Source organism: Hyaena hyaena, unplaced genomic scaffold, assembly GCF_003009895.1.
Source record: "Hyaena hyaena isolate Hyena2069 unplaced genomic scaffold, ASM300989v1 scaffold_44, whole genome shotgun sequence".
NCBI classification, from domain to species: Eukaryota; Metazoa; Chordata; class Mammalia; order Carnivora; family Hyaenidae; genus Hyaena; species Hyaena hyaena.
In genome coordinates, this window is record NW_024080676.1 from 4,847,896 (window position 1) to 4,868,403 (window position 20,508).

The 20,508-nt window shown below is 54.0% G+C and overlaps 1 protein-coding gene across 1 annotated transcript in view; it reads right to left on the bottom strand.

The window, feature by feature from the left end:
* Positions 1-268: 268 nt before the first annotated feature.
* RRP12 (ribosomal RNA processing 12 homolog) overlaps positions 269-20,508 on the bottom strand; it is a 29,075-nt gene continuing 8,835 nt past the window's right edge. The window contains exons 11-34 of the mRNA XM_039230196.1: positions 18,520-18,631; positions 18,198-18,295; positions 16,852-16,966; positions 15,234-15,376; positions 14,880-15,001; positions 13,923-13,987; positions 13,670-13,832; positions 13,173-13,327; positions 12,850-12,917; positions 12,198-12,291; positions 11,457-11,615; positions 11,243-11,323; positions 10,917-11,022; positions 10,612-10,719; positions 9,955-10,112; positions 8,242-8,333; positions 7,905-8,069; positions 7,611-7,783; positions 7,240-7,374; positions 4,858-4,907; positions 3,300-3,372; positions 1,509-1,576; positions 1,136-1,218; positions 269-777 (exon numbers count right to left, since the gene is read on the bottom strand). Coding sequence (XP_039086127.1) covers positions 675-777; positions 1,136-1,218; positions 1,509-1,576; positions 3,300-3,372; positions 4,858-4,907; positions 7,240-7,374; positions 7,611-7,783; positions 7,905-8,069; positions 8,242-8,333; positions 9,955-10,112; positions 10,612-10,719; positions 10,917-11,022; positions 11,243-11,323; positions 11,457-11,615; positions 12,198-12,291; positions 12,850-12,917; positions 13,173-13,327; positions 13,670-13,832; positions 13,923-13,987; positions 14,880-15,001; positions 15,234-15,376; positions 16,852-16,966; positions 18,198-18,295; positions 18,520-18,631 — 2,689 coding nt within the window. The 3' untranslated portion in view covers positions 269-674. The remainder of the gene's footprint in view (positions 778-1,135; positions 1,219-1,508; positions 1,577-3,299; positions 3,373-4,857; positions 4,908-7,239; positions 7,375-7,610; positions 7,784-7,904; positions 8,070-8,241; positions 8,334-9,954; positions 10,113-10,611; positions 10,720-10,916; positions 11,023-11,242; positions 11,324-11,456; positions 11,616-12,197; positions 12,292-12,849; positions 12,918-13,172; positions 13,328-13,669; positions 13,833-13,922; positions 13,988-14,879; positions 15,002-15,233; positions 15,377-16,851; positions 16,967-18,197; positions 18,296-18,519; positions 18,632-20,508) is intronic.

Genomic DNA, 20,508 nt, shown 5'->3' on the forward strand with positions numbered 1-20,508 from the left:
CTTTCTATTCTGTCTCTACAGACTAGCCCCAGAGCATTCATTTCCCCTCCTGCCCCTCCAAATGTCACCTCTGACTGAGACTATAAGTGAGGTCAGGAAAACCTCCTGACACAGGTGGACAAGTTCTAAGGCCTGACCCACAGCTACCTGTTGTGCCTTAGACTGGATGCAGGGACTGGACAAGAAGAGGTCAAGTCACTGTTGCCAAAAACCGAACACAGTTCTTGTCCATGGAGGGGCAGGTAATAAAACACAGTGTTTCTAGGGATAATGCATGGCAGTCCGTGTTTATTCTACATCTGATCACAGCAAATAATCCACACCCAGACTACAGCCAGGCTAAGTGCCACGTGGCTACAAACAGCTGGAAGAAAGGAAACTGCTCTGGTGTGCACGGCTGCTCTGGGCAGAAAGCACAGCTGTCTCACCGGCTGACTCAAAAGTAGGGAGGCCACATTCCCATCTCCAGGCCTTAGGAACATGTCTAAAGGGCAGTTCCCATCTGGAGCTTCCAAAATCCCAGGTGCCTCTCAAAGCCAAGCCCTTTCCAACAAGTCATTCTGAGTCTAGGCTCTGCCAGAACCTTCAGTGTCTGGAACTGATGTCAAAGCAGTTTGGGAGCTGCAGAGAGATCTTACACTGGGTCCCAGGGCAGCTCTGGGGGCCCCGGGGCTTTAGGGCCGACGATTCTTTCTGCGGAGTTTGTGTCCCACCTGGGACCCCCGCTGGGCAGCTTTCACCAGACCTTTGAACTGTCCCTGCAGCTTCACCTTCTTCCTGCGGGGACAAGGAACAGAAGGGTCACATCTCTCTGCAGACAGGTGGTCTCTCTTCCCATGATGCTGACCAATGGCTCCCCCAGCATTAGTGGGAACTGGGGAAAAAGGGCGCTCCCCGGCAGCGGGCGGCACGTGATCTGGGTGCGTGTGCTATCCTGCTTAAGAGAGCAGTTCAAGTCAACAGCACATGTGGGTACCAACTATGTGAAGGTGCACATTAAAAAATAAAAAGAAAACTGGGAGACATCAGAGCAATTACGTTGAGAGTTTACTGAGAATAAGGCCCTCCCTCTTTGGAGCACTGAGCTCCCCACCCCCACCGTCCCAGCCTGACCCCCCACAATACAGTACTGTACCTTCGGTTGAGCTTAGTTCTGTTGAGGGGGATGTAGGCGTAGGGGTCAAGCCGACCTTTCTTCTTAACGTCACCCTTTGCTTTCTGCTCAGCCAGAAAGAGAGTCAGCTAGGAGTATAGGGTTCCCCTTCCTCCCTGCCTCTGACTTAACAGACCCCATGTCCTCCCCTTCACTCTGCCCTGGTGGCACCAAAGGACTCCTGTAGCTCTGGATGCCAACCAACAAAGGCATGGACTTTAAATGCTAACAAGACCTCAGTGTGCTCCTTGGTGTGGCCTGAGTCTGGCTCCGTAAAGGTGGCTCTCCAGAAGAGTGATGGGCACGGCTACCCTCATCCTTTCCCGGAGGCTCTGTCCCTACCCACAACTCTTACCTTGGCCTTGTATTCGGCCCCAGGTATAGCCTTCTTGGCCACAGGGCGATGGATACCGGAGCCTCCAGCTAGAGGGGGAGCACAGAGACCATGAATCAGGCAAAACAAGGGCAGCTCCCTCCTGGGAGAAGGCAGTGGGTACCTTCTCTTTACAGAGCCCCTGGGAGCAGAGAAATCACAGCTAGCAATGGCTCTGTCCCTTACCAACCAAGGACTTGAGAAGGGACTGTCCAGTGGCTTGACAGTTAAGACTAGTGGGCTCCCCAGGAGACTTAAAGCCACACAGACCTACTAATGACCTCTGAGAACATACACCTTCTCCACTAACACGAACCACCCCAGTTTCCAAAGCTAAATCTGTTGTTTGTCCTGGGAGAAAAGAACCCAGGCTTTGAAGTCAGACAGACCCAGGTTCAACTCCGTGATCTACCACTACCAGCTCTAACCTCGGCAAGTCTCTTAATTGCTGGAACTTTTAAGCTCGTCCATAAAATTAGGTACTTCAGGCTTGATCTCATTCAGGCTTCACAACAACACTGGGAAAGAAAGGCAGCTCTTGTCCCATTGTACAGACATGAAAACTGTGGTTACAGAAATCCAGGTGCTTCCAGGGTCACTTGTTCTTTCTGGTCCAAATTTCAACACACTCATGGATGACTCAGAAGGACTCTTTTTAGATGATCCAGATGAATCCCACTTTTTTTTTTTTTTTTACAGATGAGAAACTAGAACTTCAGAGGGGCAGCAGGACTGGGCCAAGTTAGCCACAGAGCTAAGAGCAAGCAGTCTTGAACCCAGGCCTCCTCCACACCGTCTGGGTGTGCACCACGCCACCTCGGGGCAGAGCAGCGAAACTAAGCCCTGGCCTGTGGGGCCACAGAGGGAGGAGCCATGAAGCTCTCCAGCTGGGTTAGGGGTCTTAAGGCTCTGAGAACATACCTGCTCCTGGAAATAGAGACTGTGCTGCTTTCTTTAATTTTTCAGAGAGAGAGAGGAGAGAGAGAGAGAAAGAGCAAGTGCACATGTGTACAACGCATGAGCAGGGGAGAGAGGAAGAGGGAGAGAATCTCAAGAGGCTCCTCACTCAGCATGGAGCCTGAAGCAGGGCTCTATCTCATGATCACAACCTGAGCTGAAATCAAGAGTTGGATGTTTAACCAACTGATCCGCCCAGGAGCCCTTGGGATTGGGGACTTTCTACAGGAGCCCCTGTACCTCCAGATGTATAGCAGGGGCTCTGCTACAGAGGCTGCCCTCAGGGGGAGGAGGCAGAGGGGAGTTACAGAGGCCTCCCCTGGCATTTGGCAGCCACACTGGGGCCTTTAGCAGCTGCTCTAGGGAAAGAACAGCTTATGGGGCCAGAGACAAATGTATAGGGGAATCCCCTGGGTAGGCCCAATACTGACCCTTCCAGCTGCCACCCTCAACACAGGCTAAAACCGTCTCCTAAACCCAGCCTGACTCAGGGCTGGATGGGAAAGATAGACACCTCCCAGGCAAAGGGATGGGGTGCAAGGAAGGCCTCATGGAAGGCCTAAGTGGGTGGGACAGATGGGGCTCAGGGGCTCCCTAAAAGGGCTGCGGTTCCATGCACAGATTTCCCCAGGCTCTTCTTCTTCCAAGACACTCTCAGCCTCCAGCCCAGTCTTGAGTGACATATCAGCCAGTCTCTGCTGGTGTGGACTTGACTGCAATTGGGCCATGCACACCTGTGGCTCTGCCTGCCACTGCCCTGTCTAATGCAGGGGATAAGGAACACCATGTCCCAAGAGGGAAGACTGGAAGCCTCACCTTGGTACTGAGGGGGCACCTCCAGCTCCTCATCATCAGCCTCTTTCTGATGCTTGAGCTTCTGGTGTTTCTTCTATAAAGCGGTGCACAAAGTTCATTAACAAGGGTACACGACCATCCTCATTAATGTTCACAGTGAAAGCAACTGCAAACTGTGTTAGCAGGAAAGGTCCTCTGCCAAGCACTCAATCCCCCACTTACAGATGGGAACACCAAGGCTCAGAGATGGCAAGGAACTACCCAAGATCACACAGCTAGGCAGTGCAGAAGTAACTTCCAGCGCAGGCCGGGACTGCAATCTCGTCTACATGCTTCACATAGAACTCCTGTCCCAGGGCAACAAGTGCCTGTCCGGGCATCTTGACCTCAGCTTAGCTGGTTCAACGCTCCTATTCAGAGGGGACCTCCTGCATCAGAGGCCTCTCAGACCCGCAGCTACCATCTGACCCCATAATTCTCTGGTTTTTTACATCTGGCTTTCACCTAGGAACTCTGCATGGGTGCAATGCTCTGATAACCAGGTAGCTCCTTGGTCCTGGCAGGTAGATGGGCATTTGGCCAGGGATAGGACATTCGTGAACAGGACATTAACGAAAGCAGTAACTGGGGGAAAGATCATCAGGTACTACACTTGTGCACTTGCCGTGTCCAATCTCATCAAGCCAACCCAATAATTCCACAAGATTTACAGGACGAACGGAGTTTGAAAGGTTAGGCTGAAGATGGGACCACAGGGATTGCATCTGCACTAATACTGTACCCCTGCCTAGGCAGCTGTCCCCCGACGGGGACACCCAGGAAGGCTGGATGGGCTGGCCATGGCCTGTGAGATGGAGAGGGAAGACACCGCTCCAAGACACCCTCAAAAGTGCTGTTGGCTGGGCTTGGGAAGGACACTGAGGGGTTGGGCCCGCATCACCCTCGCTGGTTCAGGTGGGGCATGTGACAAGCTTCACTCATCCTGGGAGGTACCAAGGTTAAGTACTTGGGCTCAGGAGGCTGGAAGGCCATAGTTTAAATCCCATCTGCATCTAACAACCTCTGTGAACTTGGGCAGGCTACTTATGACCTATAAGCCTCCTCTGGAAATGGGGATGATAGAGTCCTCGTTTCCTGTGATGATCAGGCGAGGTGACGCAGGGGCCCCTTCGCACTCAACGGCCCCACACAGGAACCTGCCCCTTGGAACAAGCAGGCCAGCTGCTGCCTTTGCAGCCTGCACAGCATGTGCCCTCGGTGGAGACACAAAGGGCTCTCTCTTCCTTCAGTTGGACAACTCGGCCAGCACAGAAGCATCAGGTGCCTTGGGCCCCCTCCCACGCGCCATGGAGCAGTCAGCCATTACACTGCGCCCCATACCTGCACACCACACCCTCTGGACTGCCTGCTACACATAGCTTCAAGGGTCTCCTGTGCATTCAGGAAGCAGGGCAGGGGTGTGTGTGCGTGTGCGTGTTGGGACAGGGGTCAGGGGAGGGGTTGGGGAGAGGTGGCTGAGAAGCTGTCAGCCCAAGGCTTTGCCCTGAGGGCACAGCCCCCCATCAGAGGAAGTACTCACACTCCTGACACCCATGTCTTCCGTCAGGTCAGCCATCTCTTCATCCTCCCCTGGAACCAAAAGAAAGGCCTGTGAGCACACAGGGAGCACCCCTGATGTCCCAAAGCCCACACCAATTTCCCCTTGCCTCCTCCTGGCTCAGCAGGCTGATGAGCCGGCAACTCCAGAAAACTTGCATCCTTCTGTGGGAGACAAGACCCCTGAACACTGACTGCCCCTTTGTCTTTCCCATCCCAGGCCCCAGGGCCAACAGCCCCTCAAGGAAGTGGTGATCCTACTCCTGAGACAAATACAGCCTTTTTCAAGACCCTAAGAAAGCCCTGGGTTTCCTGGGGACTCAGGCGCACCCAGCCCCACATACATTCTGCTTTGCCAAGAGGACAGCCTCATTCTGCTTGAATCCTTTTTTTTTTTGGCCCTATACATGCTGAACACTGTGTGGGGATGAATCAAAGTATGAATCAAAAACATGCACAGGCAACCAAAGTAAAAGTAAATCAGACTATCTCAAAATTTTGAAATTTCTGTGGGTCAGGGGACACATCAGTGGACTGAAAAAGCACCCTACAGAATGAATGAGAGAATGGGTTTTCAAAGACACGTAAAGATCTCCCACAAGCTCAACAACACAAAACAAACATCTCAATAAAAAATGGGCAAAGTGCTTGCATAGACCAAGGGAATTCTGGAACCTTGCAGATATTATGCTGAGTGAAACACGTCAGTCACAGACAGACAAATAATCTTTCCGCTTACACAAGGTACCTAAATGCATATTCAAATTCAAATTATTAGAGACAGATTCTGGAACGGTAGTTGTCAGGGGCTGAGGTGGGGGCAATAGTTGCTGCTTAATGGGTACAAACTTTCAGTTTAAGAGGTAAAAAGAGTTCAGAAGGTTGGCTGTACAACAATGTGAACACACCAGTCCACCACATGCTTAAGAATAGGTACTGTGGTAAGTTTTACGGTGTGTGTATTTTACACCACAATTTCTTTAAAAAGTTATCAGTATGTGTATTTTTAAAAGTATGAAAGAGACCAGTTGGAGGGAGGGCAAACTCAGGCGAAGTCAATCAATGAATGATAATGCCAGGAGACAACATGGGACTAAGGGCTGCAGCCAGGGCCAAGCTTGCAGGGAGCGCTGGGGGCCAGGGCCAGAAAGCTGGGGGCCAAGGAAAAGCCATAGAAAAACACTTAGACTGGATCTTTAAGAGCAGAGAGGCAGATGGGGCGCCTGGGTGGCTTAGGCGGTTAAGCGTCTTGACTTCAGCTTAGGTCATGATCTTGCGGTTTGTGAGTTCAGCCCATGTCAGGCTCTGTGCTGACAGCTCAGAGCCAGCAGCCTGCTTTGGATTCTGCGTCTCCCTCTCTCTCTGCCCCTCCCCCACAGAGAAGAAAGAGAGGGAGAGGAGTTCTCAGCACCAAGGACATATGGGCCAAGAAGGGAGCAAGGAGCCTGGAAAGTACAAAGTGGTGAGAGGGGACGGTCGTGTGACCAGATCAGGAAATAGTGTGGTCACCTTTACACCAAGCATGCACATGGCTGTTCTGGTTACCCATTTCATCTACAACCATCTGAGGTAGGTACTGGCATTATGCCCATCTTGGCATGAGGAAATTAAGGCAAAGAGAGGTTAATAATTGTCCACAGCCACACAGCTGGTAAGTTGGGTGCAGGGGATGCAGTGAGAATGCTGATTAGGAGGTTGCAGTGAGTCGAGGGCCCAAGGATCACAGCAGTAGGAACCAAAAAAAAAAAAAAAAAAAAGAGGAAGGCAGATAAATTTTAAAGACTGAGGCTTTTTGATCTAACAGATGACATGGAGGAGAAGGAACAGGAAAGACTCAACAGGACTCAGAGACTTCACACACAGTGTCTCCTGGACAAAGGAGATAATGCAGTCAGGAAGGGGCTGTCACCCCTAAACCCTGAAAGTCTGACTCTACCTCTAAATGAGCTTCCGGGCCTCAGCCAAGTTTACATTAAAAAGAAAAAAAAAAAGAGAAAGAAAAAAGGAAAAGGGGGAGAAGGAAAGATACAGAGCAGAATAAACAGAGGCCAACAAAGTGCACTGTACATGGTCAAGAGGAAGTACAGCATTTTGAAAGTTCTTTTTGAATTATGTACATATTGTATAGATGGCTAGGTTGCAATGTAAAGCTGTCTCAACGTGGTCAAAGAAGTTTGAGAAATTCAAAGTTTGAGGAAGTTGTCTTAGATACAAGCCCCTCGTTATCTGTATTTACCTACACTTCCCCAACAAGGGGTCATGGAATGAATGAGCAAATAAACAAATGAGTAAATATACGACCAAGCGAGTGTAGCCCTGCCCGCACCAGAAGCAGGTATGCCCTGAGAATGGGTGGTGGTCCCACCTTTAGTGCCTTCCTCTTCCTCCATCTTGGCCGTGGCAGAATCGTCGTCCTCCTCCCGGATGATCAGGCGGCCATCGGCACTCACCTTGAAGCCGTGGTCCTTCTTCTTGCCCCGGCCGGGCCCAGGCTGGGTAGCTGGCGTGAGAGTCAGGCAGTGAGGAGGTGGAAGACCAGTCCTAACCCACCCACAGCCCCATCCAAACCAATGAGCCCAGGTCTGGGCCCCGGATGGATGCCTGCAACATAGCGACGTGCACCCAATGGCGGCGAGAGGTGCCCACCGGGCTCTGTGGAAGTCACCCCTAACCTCTGACCTTGGCAGCAAGGCAAGCCTATTTTCTGGACTCATGTGCCAGCCACTTTTTGCCTACCTAGGACTCGCTGGGCCACCTTAGGGTCCAGGAAGTTGAGGGGTTCATCCCCGCCACCCTCCTTCAGCCACGCCTGGCTCCTCTGTCGGGCCAGCTTCCGGCGCTCCTTGGCCTGGCTCCTTTCCTCCTCCTCAGCGTCCTCATCCTCCGAGTCGGCCAAAATCTCCTCGATGCTAAGTGCAGAGAAGTCCCAAGTCAGGGTGTTCCCAGGAGAAGCAGGGGCGGCTGGGCATGACCCAGGCAGGCTGCGGGTGGAGGGAGACCGGGTTCCCAGGACCCCACCTCAGGCCTTACCTGTCACCTTTGCCCTGCGCGGGTTCCTCTCCTTCCTCCTCCTCCTCCTCTTCCGTAGCAGCCTGGTTCAGAGCACGGTGCCTCTTGGCTCGGGCCTCGGCTTTCCGAATGTTTACCAGGACTTTGTGGTACTCCTCGGGCAGCAGCCCCTTCACCAGCTCAAACCTGAGGGACGAGGGCTGGTGAGGCCCACTGGTTAGAGAGTGCTATGCAGAGGAGGGTTCCAGCCACGGGGAGGGACTCAGTCCCCCAGCCCAGCCCCTTCTCTGCGGGCTCCCTGCTGGGACAGGAAGCCCCTCAACTCCTCCCCTGCTCCCCCTCAATCCAGAGCACAGACCCAAACTTGCGGATGAACTTGGTGAACAGGTTCCGAAGCTTTGTGCGGAAGTGCCGCCTCATGTCGTCTGAGAGCTTCCCAATGGCTTCCATCTGGCGGGCAGAGCACCAAGGTTTCAGGGGCGCCCCCCACCATCTCTGCCCTCTCACCGTGGTGCAGACCAGGTACACAGGACCGACAGGCCCAGCTAAGGGGGAAGGGTCAGAGCAGCCCGGCTCACCCCTTGGTCCAATGGTGTTTCCACAACCTAGGCAGCCCTCCACCTTCCCCCTAAATCCTCCTTCGTGACAATCCCTGACTACCCTACCAAGATTACAGCTTTAGAGTCTTCTAAAGTGGCTGGCACATAGCCTGCATCTAAGGACCTCACTGAGTCCTTAGAACAACCCCATGAAGTAGATACGATCATCACTCTCAGTTTACAGCTGAGGAAACTGAGGCACAGAGAGTTGAGTCGCTGCTACATGGCCAGAGGCAGCAGTCAGCCCAGGTCCAGGTCTATCTCATTCTACGGCCCATACTTTGTCCTAACACCTAGGTTTCACTTGAGCCCTGCATTGGTCTCGGGCCGGACTATTCTCACACCTTCATCAGGCCTGGCGGAGGCCCACGTGTGGGTGGCAGATCTCACGATCTACAGTGTCTCTCGATGGGGCTGGAAGCACAGGGCCCCAGTGATCCTTTAAAAGGCCTTTATAGAGGCATCTGAGAGGCTCAGTCTAAGGTTAAGTCTCTGATTTCTTGATTTCAGTTCAGATCATAATCCTGTGGTTCATGGGACTGAGCCCTTCTGCGGTCTCTGCCCTAACAGCACAGAGCCTGCTTGGGATTCTCTCTCTCCCTCTCTTTCAAAATAAATAGACATTAAAACAGAAGAAGGAAGGCAGGCAGGCAGGCTCTTACTGATTCTCAGAACCCTATGACAGACTACTCGTCTAGCCCTTCTCATCTTTGGATCTTTGGTCCCCAGTTGGGTTGCAGGCTGGGGAGACCAGGGGCAGGCTACCGTGACCCCCATATGCCCTTTCTTGCCTTGACCCAAGGCCAGATATGAAAACAAAAGGCAAGAGGGACCCAGAGGTCTGACATGACCCAAACCAGCGGGACGTGAAAAAGTGATAGAGTGGATGTAGTGGGCAGACAGTCTGGAGGATAGAGCCAGCCGGCAGCACACCCTATGCCCAGCTGAGGGGTCAGGCACCCAGTACCAGAGGGCTCTTTGGGCCCTTCCGCAGCCCAGCAGGGGTGTCCAGAGGAGCTTCCTCAAACCCAGAAGGACAAAACTCAAGAGGGGAAAAAGCAAGATGCAGGGCCCTGCTGGGGGAGAGCCCCGTGGGTCAGCCCTGATCTTTGGCTTCTGGTCCCAGAGCTACTCTCACTAACACTGTGACCTGGGGAAATCTCTGGCCTCAGTTTCTCCATCTGCAGAACAAAGGGTAGCCCTGCATATGGACCTTTGCCCTGCGGAGCCCTTGCTTCTGAGGAGCAGTAGAGGGGGTCACAAGAGGCAGCCTGGGCACCATGCACCTTCCTTACCCCCACTGAGTGGGCATCACCCTACCGGTCCTTTCCAGAGCTCCTGCAGGACCTTCTGAGAAACAACATAGCATGCAGCTAGAGACACTTGGAACCTGCTGGCCTCAATGCTCACGGGTCCATGCTGGCAGGCCAGAGGCCATGCTGCCATCCGCTGGGGGGGAAGGGGACACTTACTACCAACTGCACGTGCTTGGCCAGGTGTGCCACATCCATGACAACTACAGCCACCTTGATGAAGCCCAGCGCCGATTTGACCACATCACGGGTACGGGAAGCCAGGAGCAGGCACACATTCTCCAGCAGCTGCTCTACTGTGCTGGTCCCCATGAGACCTGGGGCCACCAGAGGGCCACTGTCAGAGACACCCACAACCCCCTCCAGATCCAACACCCCTGCCCGGTCACATGAGTAGGAGCTAACATCTGGGGGACTTCCGTGTGCCCAGCATGGTCCTAATCACTCTCCCTAGAGTACAGCCATCCTGTGAGAAGGTAGTTTTTCTCCCCCATGTTAGAGATAAGAAACTAAAGTTCTAAAAGATTCATAAACTTGCTCAAGGTCTGGCATGACTGCTGAGAGGCGGGACCAGGACTAACAGCTGGGCATGAGAGCTGAGCTCCTCCGATCCACCCTGACAGTGGGATGCGGGTAGGCGGGGAAGAGGACACGGGCAGCGGAGGGGACACAGGCAGCTTGGCTTGCTTTTGGCTCTTTTTCTCTCCCCCAAGGAAGGAAGGTGGTAGCTATCCCATTCTGGTAGTGACCCTCCTGACCTTCTGGGCATTTTCCTACTCCCAGGGTTCCCCAGGCCTTCAAGGAAGCAGCCTTCACCTTTAAATTCAAACAGGAGGTGGGTCAGGGCCAGGATGCTGCAGCTGACCATGGTCACAGCGCCCACGAGGCCAGGGTAGACCAGGACAAGGTAGCGCTGCAAGGCCTCTGGAAGGCGAGATCAGCATAATCATATCTGAGCAGAGCCACTCTGCGTGCCGCATGCTGGGCACCCCAGGGAGGGGACTCCGGCCAGAGAGGAACAGCCTGCCCAGGTGCGCCCACAGCCAGCGGTTTGGAGCGGTGCCTCCCAGCAGTCCCATGAGCCAAGCACCCACCCCAGCCCTGGGTCACCCACACCTCACCTTCTGGATTTGGGCCGAACCGAAGGAAAGCATGGCCCATCTCCACCAGCAGGGCGAAAGCATTCTTCCGAGCACCCACCGACACCTCCTTGGTGCACAGGATCACCTGCCCAGACACTCCCTTGAGCGCGTGCTCTGGAGCCGGCCACCATGGGTTTGGTTGGTGGCCTGAAGCAGAAAGGGGGCAGGTCGGGGCACCCAAGCTCCCGGGCGGAAAACTGAGGCCACCCCAACCCCAATACTGTTCTCCCCTGGTCCCGACAGGTCTGCAGAAGCCATGCTCCAAGGAACTCCTCAAAGCGCACACACCCTCCTGCACCCCTCACCTCCGGGACGAGGGCGCTGATGAACTCCTCGTGCTCCGCGGAGAGTTTCTTCACGATATGTATGAGGCACTTCAAGCGGGGCTGTGGGCAGGGGGGGAACAACAGTTAGGACCCCTCAGTGCCACCTGGCCCTGAAGGCCCCTGTCTACGGTGGGCCCCTCCCAGCATCGCCCATCCTCCTGTGGGCAGAGCGCAGCTGCGGTGGAGGCCTCACCCTCTTGGCAGGCGAGGAAGTGCTCCGCAGCGAGTCCAGAAGGGTCTTCTTCAGGTCGTCCAGGTGGCTCTCCACGAAGCGGGCCCCGGGGCCCTGGGGGCTCGCACACACCTCCTCCAGCACTCGGTAGGCCTTCTTCTGTATTCCATGGGCCTTGCTCTGGGAGGGTGTATGGTGGTCAGGAATGGGTGAGCGAGGGAGGTTGAGGGCTCCCCACACATCCTCCCCCAGCCCCTAAATACACATACACGCCATCGTCCGACAAGTCACAGAGCAGCCACGACTAACCGTGACCAGCACTGGGGAAACTCAGAACGTGGGCCCACCCCTAGAGCTCAAGAGGTCTGAGGAGAGGGTCGGCTGAGTACGGACAGTGACAGGCTAACCGTGTCAGGCAGAGGATGCTACAGGAAGAGAAGCCCCCCAGCCCTCCAATCCATTCCACTCACTGGCCTCAAGTAACGCTCACCCAGCAGGGAGACTTGCGGTGCCCAGACCGCACCAAGGCCTGTGTGCCCACTCACCTTGCCAGCTGGAGCGCCCTCCCTCCCCTTCTTGCCCTGACTCCTTGTTATTGCAAAGGCATGGCTATTCCTCCAGGACACCTCTCCTGAGCCGAGGTGGTCCTGCCCTGGACTTCTGTATCTGCCTATAGGGTCTAGATGAGAAAGTCCTGCCCTTCCAAAGGGTCCCCATGTCCCCCAAGTGTGGTCATGTGGGACTCCAGCCTGCCCGGCTCACCTCTAGGTAAGGCCGGATGGTGGAGTACAGCTTGCTGATGGCAGCTTCATCCGCGTGAGGAGCCAAGGCCACCACCAGGTCCAAGACGGACAATCTGCTCAGGGCAAGAGACCAAGGACAGGCTTAGGGAGGCTGGAAAAGGGCACAGACTATCAGTGTCTTATATCTGCTGGGAACGGAGGAGGTGGGAGAAGTCAGGGAGGGAAGAAAAGGGGTCCTGAAGGAGCCCGTGAACAACCATCACAGCTAGCACTGAGTTAGCACCCGTAAGGTACCAGGTGCTGTTCCAGGTGCTTTGTGTGTCTTAAAGCTTTCAGTCCTCACAATCCTGTTAGAGGTACTAATATCATAGCCACTTCACAGACGGAGACGCAGAGGGAATGGAGTAGGTAAGTATCCCGTGCAAGGTCACATGGCTTCTAAGCAGGGAGCTGGGATTTGAACCCAGGCCATGTGTCAGCAGAGTCCTGAGCCTTCCCTAGCAAGCTGTAATGCCTCTCCAGGAAGGAGGAGCCAGTTAGGTCTCACGGGAGAGCTGGGACATTCAATAACTCAAGACTTCCCTAAATAATTCCAGAGAGAACCTACAGGGCTTCTGCCAGACATACCGTCTGGGCTCCCTGGGCTGCCCCAACTTAAGTGGGACACTTACCTAGTGAAGTCAGAGCTAGCAGAGTCCAGCACCTTCTCACTGGCTTTTTCCAGGAAGCTGTTCACCAACTGGCAGCCCCAAGGGAATGAAGAGAGGGAGGTGGTGAAGAGAGAAGTACAGAGCAGGAGCAGGTCCCAGAACTGTACTCTCTGGGACAGAGTACTACCCTGCCCCCCTCCACTCAGAAGCCTCCAGCCAGCCACCGCTGGTATCCAGTGCCCTGTCCCCCGGGTGGCAGAGCCCTGGAGGTGGGGCCCTTGCACCACCACTGCCCCAGCCCTCACTCACCTGACAGGGCTCCTCTCTCTGCTCCACCCACTCACCTGAGGGTCTGTAATGGTGAGGTACGTTTTCACAGTTTCCAGCACGGCCCGGCGAGGGGCTGGGGTGTCCCCGGCTGCCGCGGGCTGCCCATACAGGTTGAAGAGGATTGGCAGAAAGTTCTTGGCAAAACGGCTCACCTCCGCACGGTCAGTCTCTGGCAGGAGGACCGAAGTTTGTATAAAAGTAGCAGGAGCCAAGCCCGCCCCAGAGGCTGCTGGGGCTGCAGCTTAGAGGCATTTTTGTCCTCCATGGCTCTGTCCTGTGCATCCGCCAAGAGCTAGCCACCCACTAAAGCCCCGAACACCGACTGGATAACACCCAGCAGATGTCAGCACGGTGAATTAGAGAGAAGAGGAATGCTGAAAGCTAACTCCTGGGGTCCCCAGCAGAAGCCCCAAGTTCGCTATGGTTTAGGCAGTGAGGCGGAGCAGGCCAGGGGACCCGGGCCATCGCAGCCATTCCCCTGCCAGCCCCCAACCCCAGAGCCCACACATACCCGCCTCACAGCCCTTGGTGATGAGGGTGCGCAGGGCCTGGCACACGGTGACCCTTAGGTCTGGGCGCTCACTGATGGCCGTGCCTAGTGTCCGCGCCAGCCCTTTGAAGGAGGCGGCCACGTCCGTGGGCCTCGTGCAGAACCCAGGCAGCAGAGTCCAGATCTGGGGAGGGGGATGGTAAAGGACAGTGACGCCCAGCAACTCCAGCCCCTGAACCATCCAGCCCTCATCCCCCCCCATGTGACCCCGCACCTGCCACTGGAGTGTATCGTAGATCTTGGACTCCACCGTCCTGTCCGCCTGGGCCAGATCTATCGCTGCAGTGTGACATGAGGACACAGTGGGACCTTGGGCACCCCTTGGGCCAGCAGGCCTCATTTTTACCAAAACCAAAAGCCCAATAATGAAAACACGCATGTGGGTGATTCCTCCCTCCCCACAAATTGAAATACCATAAAACTGGAAGTGGATGTCTCCTGATAATCTTCCTCCCCCAGGGAGAGCCATCACCTCTTTTTCATGTTTCTTTAAACACATACACACTTTTAAAAGCATAAACAGCACTGTACTATATATATGTTATTCTGAAAGCTGGTTTATCTCGACAACAAGGTTTCTAAGCAGTAGGCTGTGGAACGGCTGTGATGTGACTACTTTATTTAAACTGCACGTGGCAATTATTGCCCTGATTTTACTCATGAGGAGCAGACCCAGAAGAGTTCAGTCAACTTGCCCAAAGTCACCCAGCCGTGGCGTGGCTAAGCTGAGATCTGGATCTAATCTGTTCAACTCACCATCTACTAAACATGCCTGTTCCCACATAAGGTTTACCTTTCTTCACAAAGACCACAGTGTGGCTCATAGTGGGGCTTTATCATAACTAAATTCACCAGAACCCTGCTGAGGGACACGTATGTTGTGTCAGATTTTTACTAGGAACAGCTCTGCATATGTGTAAGTTGGTGTGTACTTCTCCAATTATTTCCTTAGCAAGAGACAAGGCCATTGCGTGCCTGCCGCAGGGGAGATGTCTGGCCAGTCCTCAAAGCAAAGAGAGGGACAGCCTCCCTGAGGCAGGCACTCAAGCACGGGCTGGCTACCTGCTTGGCAGAGGGGCACTGCTCAGTGTTCCAGGGCTGGGGGTGCTGGACAAGAAGCCCTTCCTGCCACCTTCCAGCCGAGGCTCTAGGACTGAGCTGGGGCCCATACCTTTGCTCTTCAGGGTGGCAGCCAGGGGCAAGAAGTAGGTGGTGAAGAAACTAAGTCGTGTTTCCTGGACATGGTCCCGGATGACAGGCAGCAGCCAGCTCCTTGGGAAATCGAGGCTCTCTCTGGGAGGATGCAGGGAAGGGCCAGTGAGGAGGAGGGGACGTCCTAGAGGGCAGCATGCCCAGCAGCATGTCGCCTGCTGAGCCGAGCAGCCCAAGCCCTGCTGTGGCCTCTCTGGCTGAGCCCCACGTGGCACACACAGACTTCACCCCCACGAGTGAACGCCCTGCTGGAGGAGAAAGAGCCGGTGGACCCCCCGGGGCCCCATACACAGCCAGCCAGGATCACACTTACTCAGAGCCATCAATTTCCAAAGGCACAGCCTCTAAAACCACCTCGGGGCCCATGCTGGCCACCGCAGCACCCACCGCCTGATCCAGAGCTGCCGTGTGAGGGAAGTGGGGGGAGAGGCGCAGGTCACACAGGGACTGGAGGCACTGGCGCAAAAAGACAAGAGATTACATGTCGAGGCACGCTGACACAACAGGCACCCACAGTTCAGTCGGGGCCCAAGTGTCTAAGAAGATGAGGTCAGGAGCATGGGCCCAGGTTAAGCTCTAGGTCAGAGATCATAAACTAACAACCAAATTTAATCTGGTGCAGTCTGACCACTCCCCAAGCCCCAAGATTTTAAAATAGTCTGTATTCTTGGGGTGCCTGGGTGGCTCAGTTGGTTAATGGTCTGACTCCTGGTTTTGGCTCAGGTCATGATCTCACGGTTTGTGAGTTTGAGCTCTGACTCTGGCTCTATGCTGACAGTTTGGGGCCTGCTTGGGATAATCTTTCTCTCTCTCTGCCATTCTCCTGCTTGCATGCATGCTCCTTCTCTCTCTCAAAAAAAAAAAAAAATCTGTATTCGTTAGTAACCCATAAGAATCAGATTTCACATACAAATGCAGATTTCCAGTTTATCTTGAAAAATGGTAAACATAAAAAAAATTTTTTTAAGAAGGGGGGGTGCGCCTCGGTGGCTCAGTTGGTTAAGCATCCAACTTCGGCTCAGGTCATGATTTCAGGGTTCATGGGTTCGAGCCCCGTGTCAGGCTCTGAGCTGACAGCACTGAAGCTGGAGCCTGCTTCAGATTCTGTGTCTCCCCGTCTCTCTGTTCTACCTTACTCACGCTCTGCCTCTCTCTCTCTCTAAAAAAATAAAATAAACATTAAAAAAATTAAAAAAAAAAGAAAAGGAAAATGGGAAACTCTGGCAAAGGCAAAAAGACAGACTCACATGTGACAATTAGCAAATTAGCCGACGCTGAGGAGTAGTTTCCCTTCAAGACAGAGCTGTACCCTCTGGCCCCCAGGGCCTTACCTGTAGGAAGTCACATTTGTCAACCTAATCTATTAGGAGCCAGGCTTCTTGAGGAAGCCCCTGCCATCCCAAGGTGGCCCCTTTCTTCCAACCAGCAATGGTGGAAGTCAGTGCAAGCCCCATGAGGCTGGGAGCTGCTGATAAGGGGCCTGGGGGCTGACCTCAGGCCCCTACCCTCTCCCGGAGCTGGAGAGGATCCATGGGAGAATCCCTGATCCTTAAGTGGTTTACTCTGGGCTGCAGTAACCTCTCTGGGACCTTAGGCTGCTTAAAACACTATAATCCCTTGTTATAGAAAATTTAGAGAATTAAAAACAAAAAGATAGCGGATAGGGTGAGAGAGTCACACTAGTTTCCTCCTCAAAACCATCCACTCCAGCCAGGACTGGTGAGCAGCTCCTGGCAGGGGGCCCAGGGAGGTCCTACCCCTCGTCTTGTTTCCCCTATGTGGGCTCAGTCACCTTCCTGGAGACATAGTACCAGGCACCTGCTGTGGGTGCCAGCGGGGTGTAAAGCGGGTTAAAGTGCAGAGGTACCAGACACAGGACCGACAGCCCAATCACCACCTCCTGCCCTCGCCCCAGCAGCTCCCCAGCTCACCTTCTTCATCACAGGATGGGCCTGCCGCCCACACGCCTGGAAGAAGACACACAGCAGCTGCAAGACGGAGCTCCACGCCGCGTGGAATTTGTACGTCAGGCCTTCCTCCACTGCCCTGCCAAGGGAATAGGCAGTTAGGGCCAAGTCTGTTCTCACGTGGGCCCCAACCAACAAGTCAATGGCTGGCACCGGGAGCTACAGACCACCAGCTGGCCAGTAAGGGTGGAGCTCCAGGAAAGACCAAGGGGGAGAATAAGCATCTATGAAGTAGTCCCTGTGCTGAGGTTCATTTATGTAGTCCTATTGCTTAAAATAACTCTGTGATGCACATTAGTTCTTCCATCTTCAGATGGGGAAACTGAGGCTCAGGGAGTTGAAATAAGCTGCCAGGGTCACTCTGCTAGTGGCCATACAGGGCCTCCAAAGCCCATGCTTGGTCACTGTTGCATGCTTTCCCAGGCTGACCTGATATGGGATGCCAGAGTAGGGACAGGTGGTCTGGGCAGTGGGGAGAGTTGCACCAGGCTGGCTCTATCTCCCAGTCTAGGGCCCTGGAAGTTTTAGGAAAGAATGGCCAGTAGGGAGTTGGGAGGGGGAAATGGGTGAGCTAGAGGTGGGGGTGGCTCTATTTCTGAGTTTTCCTGAAACCTCATCACAGATGTATCCACAGGCAACAGGCCTATTTCTTAACAGGGAGCAGGACCCAAAGCACCACACCCTGGAATTGAGCAGCCGACCCAGGGGATACACCAAGGCCCCTTCCCCGGGACTGCCCAGGGTGTGTGGTGCTCTGAGGCTCCTCACTGCCCACAGGGAGGGCGGGGGAAGGCCAGCGGCTGTGTCTGAATGGCTCCTCTCACAGGTATGGAGGGCAGCACGGCACGTGAGTCAGACTGGGCTCAGCTGCCAGGCTGCCACTTCCTAGCTGGGCGACCTCGGCTTGCCCACCTGTAAACTTAGGGTCAGCACTTATCTTCCAGGACCGCAGGGACCACTAGTAGTTTTTATTCACCAAGCGCTTAACTATGTGCCAGATACAGTTCTGAGAACTTTCCACACACTCCCTCATTTAATCCTCACCTCCGTTAGTAAGCTCTGATGAGGATCCTGAGGTATACAGACACAGAGGAACTTGCCCTAGATGATTGGCCCAGAGCCCACACTCAGGAGCACCGCATCACAGGCCCTGGAACGTGGCCAGGCCTCGAATCCACAGCGGCTGCTCTGGCACTGCACGCATGCCCACAGCAAGTGACAAGTGGGACACCTGTCATTACAGGGAACTTTCTACAAGGAACTTTCTATGAGGAACGCCTTCCCTCCTAACATGGATGCTACGTTCTCACCTGAACATCTTGGCGACATACTGGGCAGGGCCTGAGGCTGAAGAAGTCACAGAGCCAATGCTGGCCATGTGGGGAGCGACACATTCCTTCAGGATCTCCTGCAAGAAAGGCCACAGCTGTCTAGCGCAAAGCAGCCCTTGATGCCCTTGAGCCCTCCCAGGTGACTGCTTTTAGACATTTCTAGGCCGATCTCCCCGCCGAGAACCTCCTTCCCAAGATTCAGCTGGAGGTCCAGGGTGAGCTCCGGGGGAAACAGGGCAGCCAGCAGAATCCTCTGCGCTCCCTGCTTCCCCTACTAAACCTGGGGCTGGGGCTAGGGTACCTGAAGGCTCTGAGTGGCAGCCATCACCACCTGAGAGTGCGGGGAGAGGAGGCAGGTGGTTGCAGTTCCAAAAAAGCGAGGGAGGTGGCCCAGCCCCAGGTCCCGCTGCAGTCTGTCAAGACAAAAGTCTTCTGTGGAGCCTGACCCTGGGCCTCAGGGACCAGATACCCAGGTCCAGTGACAGTCACTGATCTGCCGGGTTCCACAGGGTCCTTCTAGTGTGCAATTTTATTAATTTTTTAAGAATATAATGTTAAGTCCTTTATTTTAATTTTTTTTCTTTCATAGTTTATTATCAAGTTGGTTTCCATGTAATACCCAGTGCTCATCCCAACAAGTGCCCTCCTCCATGCCCATCACCCGCCTTCCCCTCTCCCCCACCCCCATAGTGGGGAATTTTAAAAAGTGCTGTCGTGGGGCACCTGGGTGGCTCAGTCGGTTAAGTGTCCGACTTCGGCTCAATCTCACAGTTCATGGGTTCGAGCCCCACGTTGGGCTCCGTGCTGATGGCTCGGAGCCTGGAGCCTGTTTTGGATTCTGTGTCTCCCTCTCTCTCTGCCCCTCCCCCACTCATGCTCTGTCTGTCTCAAAAATAAATAAACCATAATAAACAATTAAAAAAAAAAGTGCTGTCGTTCCAGTAATAGCCATGCATGGTGAAAAATTCAAATAGGTCTTCAGAGAATAAAATATACAGCATGCTTCCATGATCACAACTTTCTCCTAGACTGAACTTCAGATGCACTTGCCAGGGGAATATCAAGGTTAGATTTCTCACTCTTCCAAGAGTTGTTATACACACATGAACAAATAAAGTAGTGACATGTGCTGACATCTACCTGCCACTTTTCACATGCCAAGTGCTCATGTAACACACATTCATTCACTTAATCTTTGCAACCACTGAGATTAAGTCCTATTACCATTCCTATTTTATAAGCAAGGAAACTAAAGCACGGAAAAGTCAAGTAACTTGCCCAAGGCCACTCTGCTAGTGACAGGCAGGCAGCAGGATTCACACCCCGGTTAAGTCCTGCTTCAGAGTACGCAGAGTTGTACCACCCACGCTGCTCTCCATATGTCTTGGGGGGTCTATGTCAGCATGCACGTATCCACTCTGGTAATTTCTAACGGCTTCATAGTATCTCACTGTATAGCGAACAGTACTCTCAGCGGGCACATTTATGTTGCTTCTTGGTTTCTAGGGTTGTCATGACCTACACCGTTCTAACAAACAGCGTGGGAAGTGATTCGTGGCACAACCGTGGGAGGGCTCCTGGCAGGATTAATACTGAGAAGGGGACGGTAAGGCTACTTTGCCATTTTCCAGCACCTCCAGGTAAAAGGTGGATGTGCAGAGAAGGACATGGGCTGGAGACCTGCCTTTGCTCCTCAGCTGCAGTGTGACTAGCTCCCTCACAGTGCTTCTGGGTCAGCCTCATGGAACAGGCTAGGCCTTTCTCCTAGGAGTCTGTGATGAGTGACAAGCAGCAACTGATATGAAGCTCACAGCACAGTGCCTGAGAGCAGGCGACGGGAATCCCTCAGCAGATCGGGGACAGGCACAGCATGGCGGAGACCCTCCACCAGGCCTTAGAGACCCTTGCTGCAGGCAAAATGCAAGTCACCAACTGACACACTTATTTTCTCTCCTTATTCCAAAACAGTGGAGTTATCAAGTGGCTACTATTAAGGGGCCCAGCTCAAATGAGAGTATCCTAACAGACACACAGAACCTGGGTCTGCAGGACTGTGAACCCCAGAGGCGAGAACCATTAACCCAGGTGGAGAGAGGGGTGAAGCCACAGAAAGTGGACGAGATGGTCTGAGAAGGAAAGCAGCTATACAGGACTCAGGAGCTGACAAGAACCAGGATGGAACTCAGGCACCCCTGGCGCCCTAGTGTGGTGCTCTGAGCCCGCCTGGGTGCTCCTTGGAGCTCGCTCGTCACTGCTCCGGGAGGAGAACACTGGCTCTGGCTGACAGGCC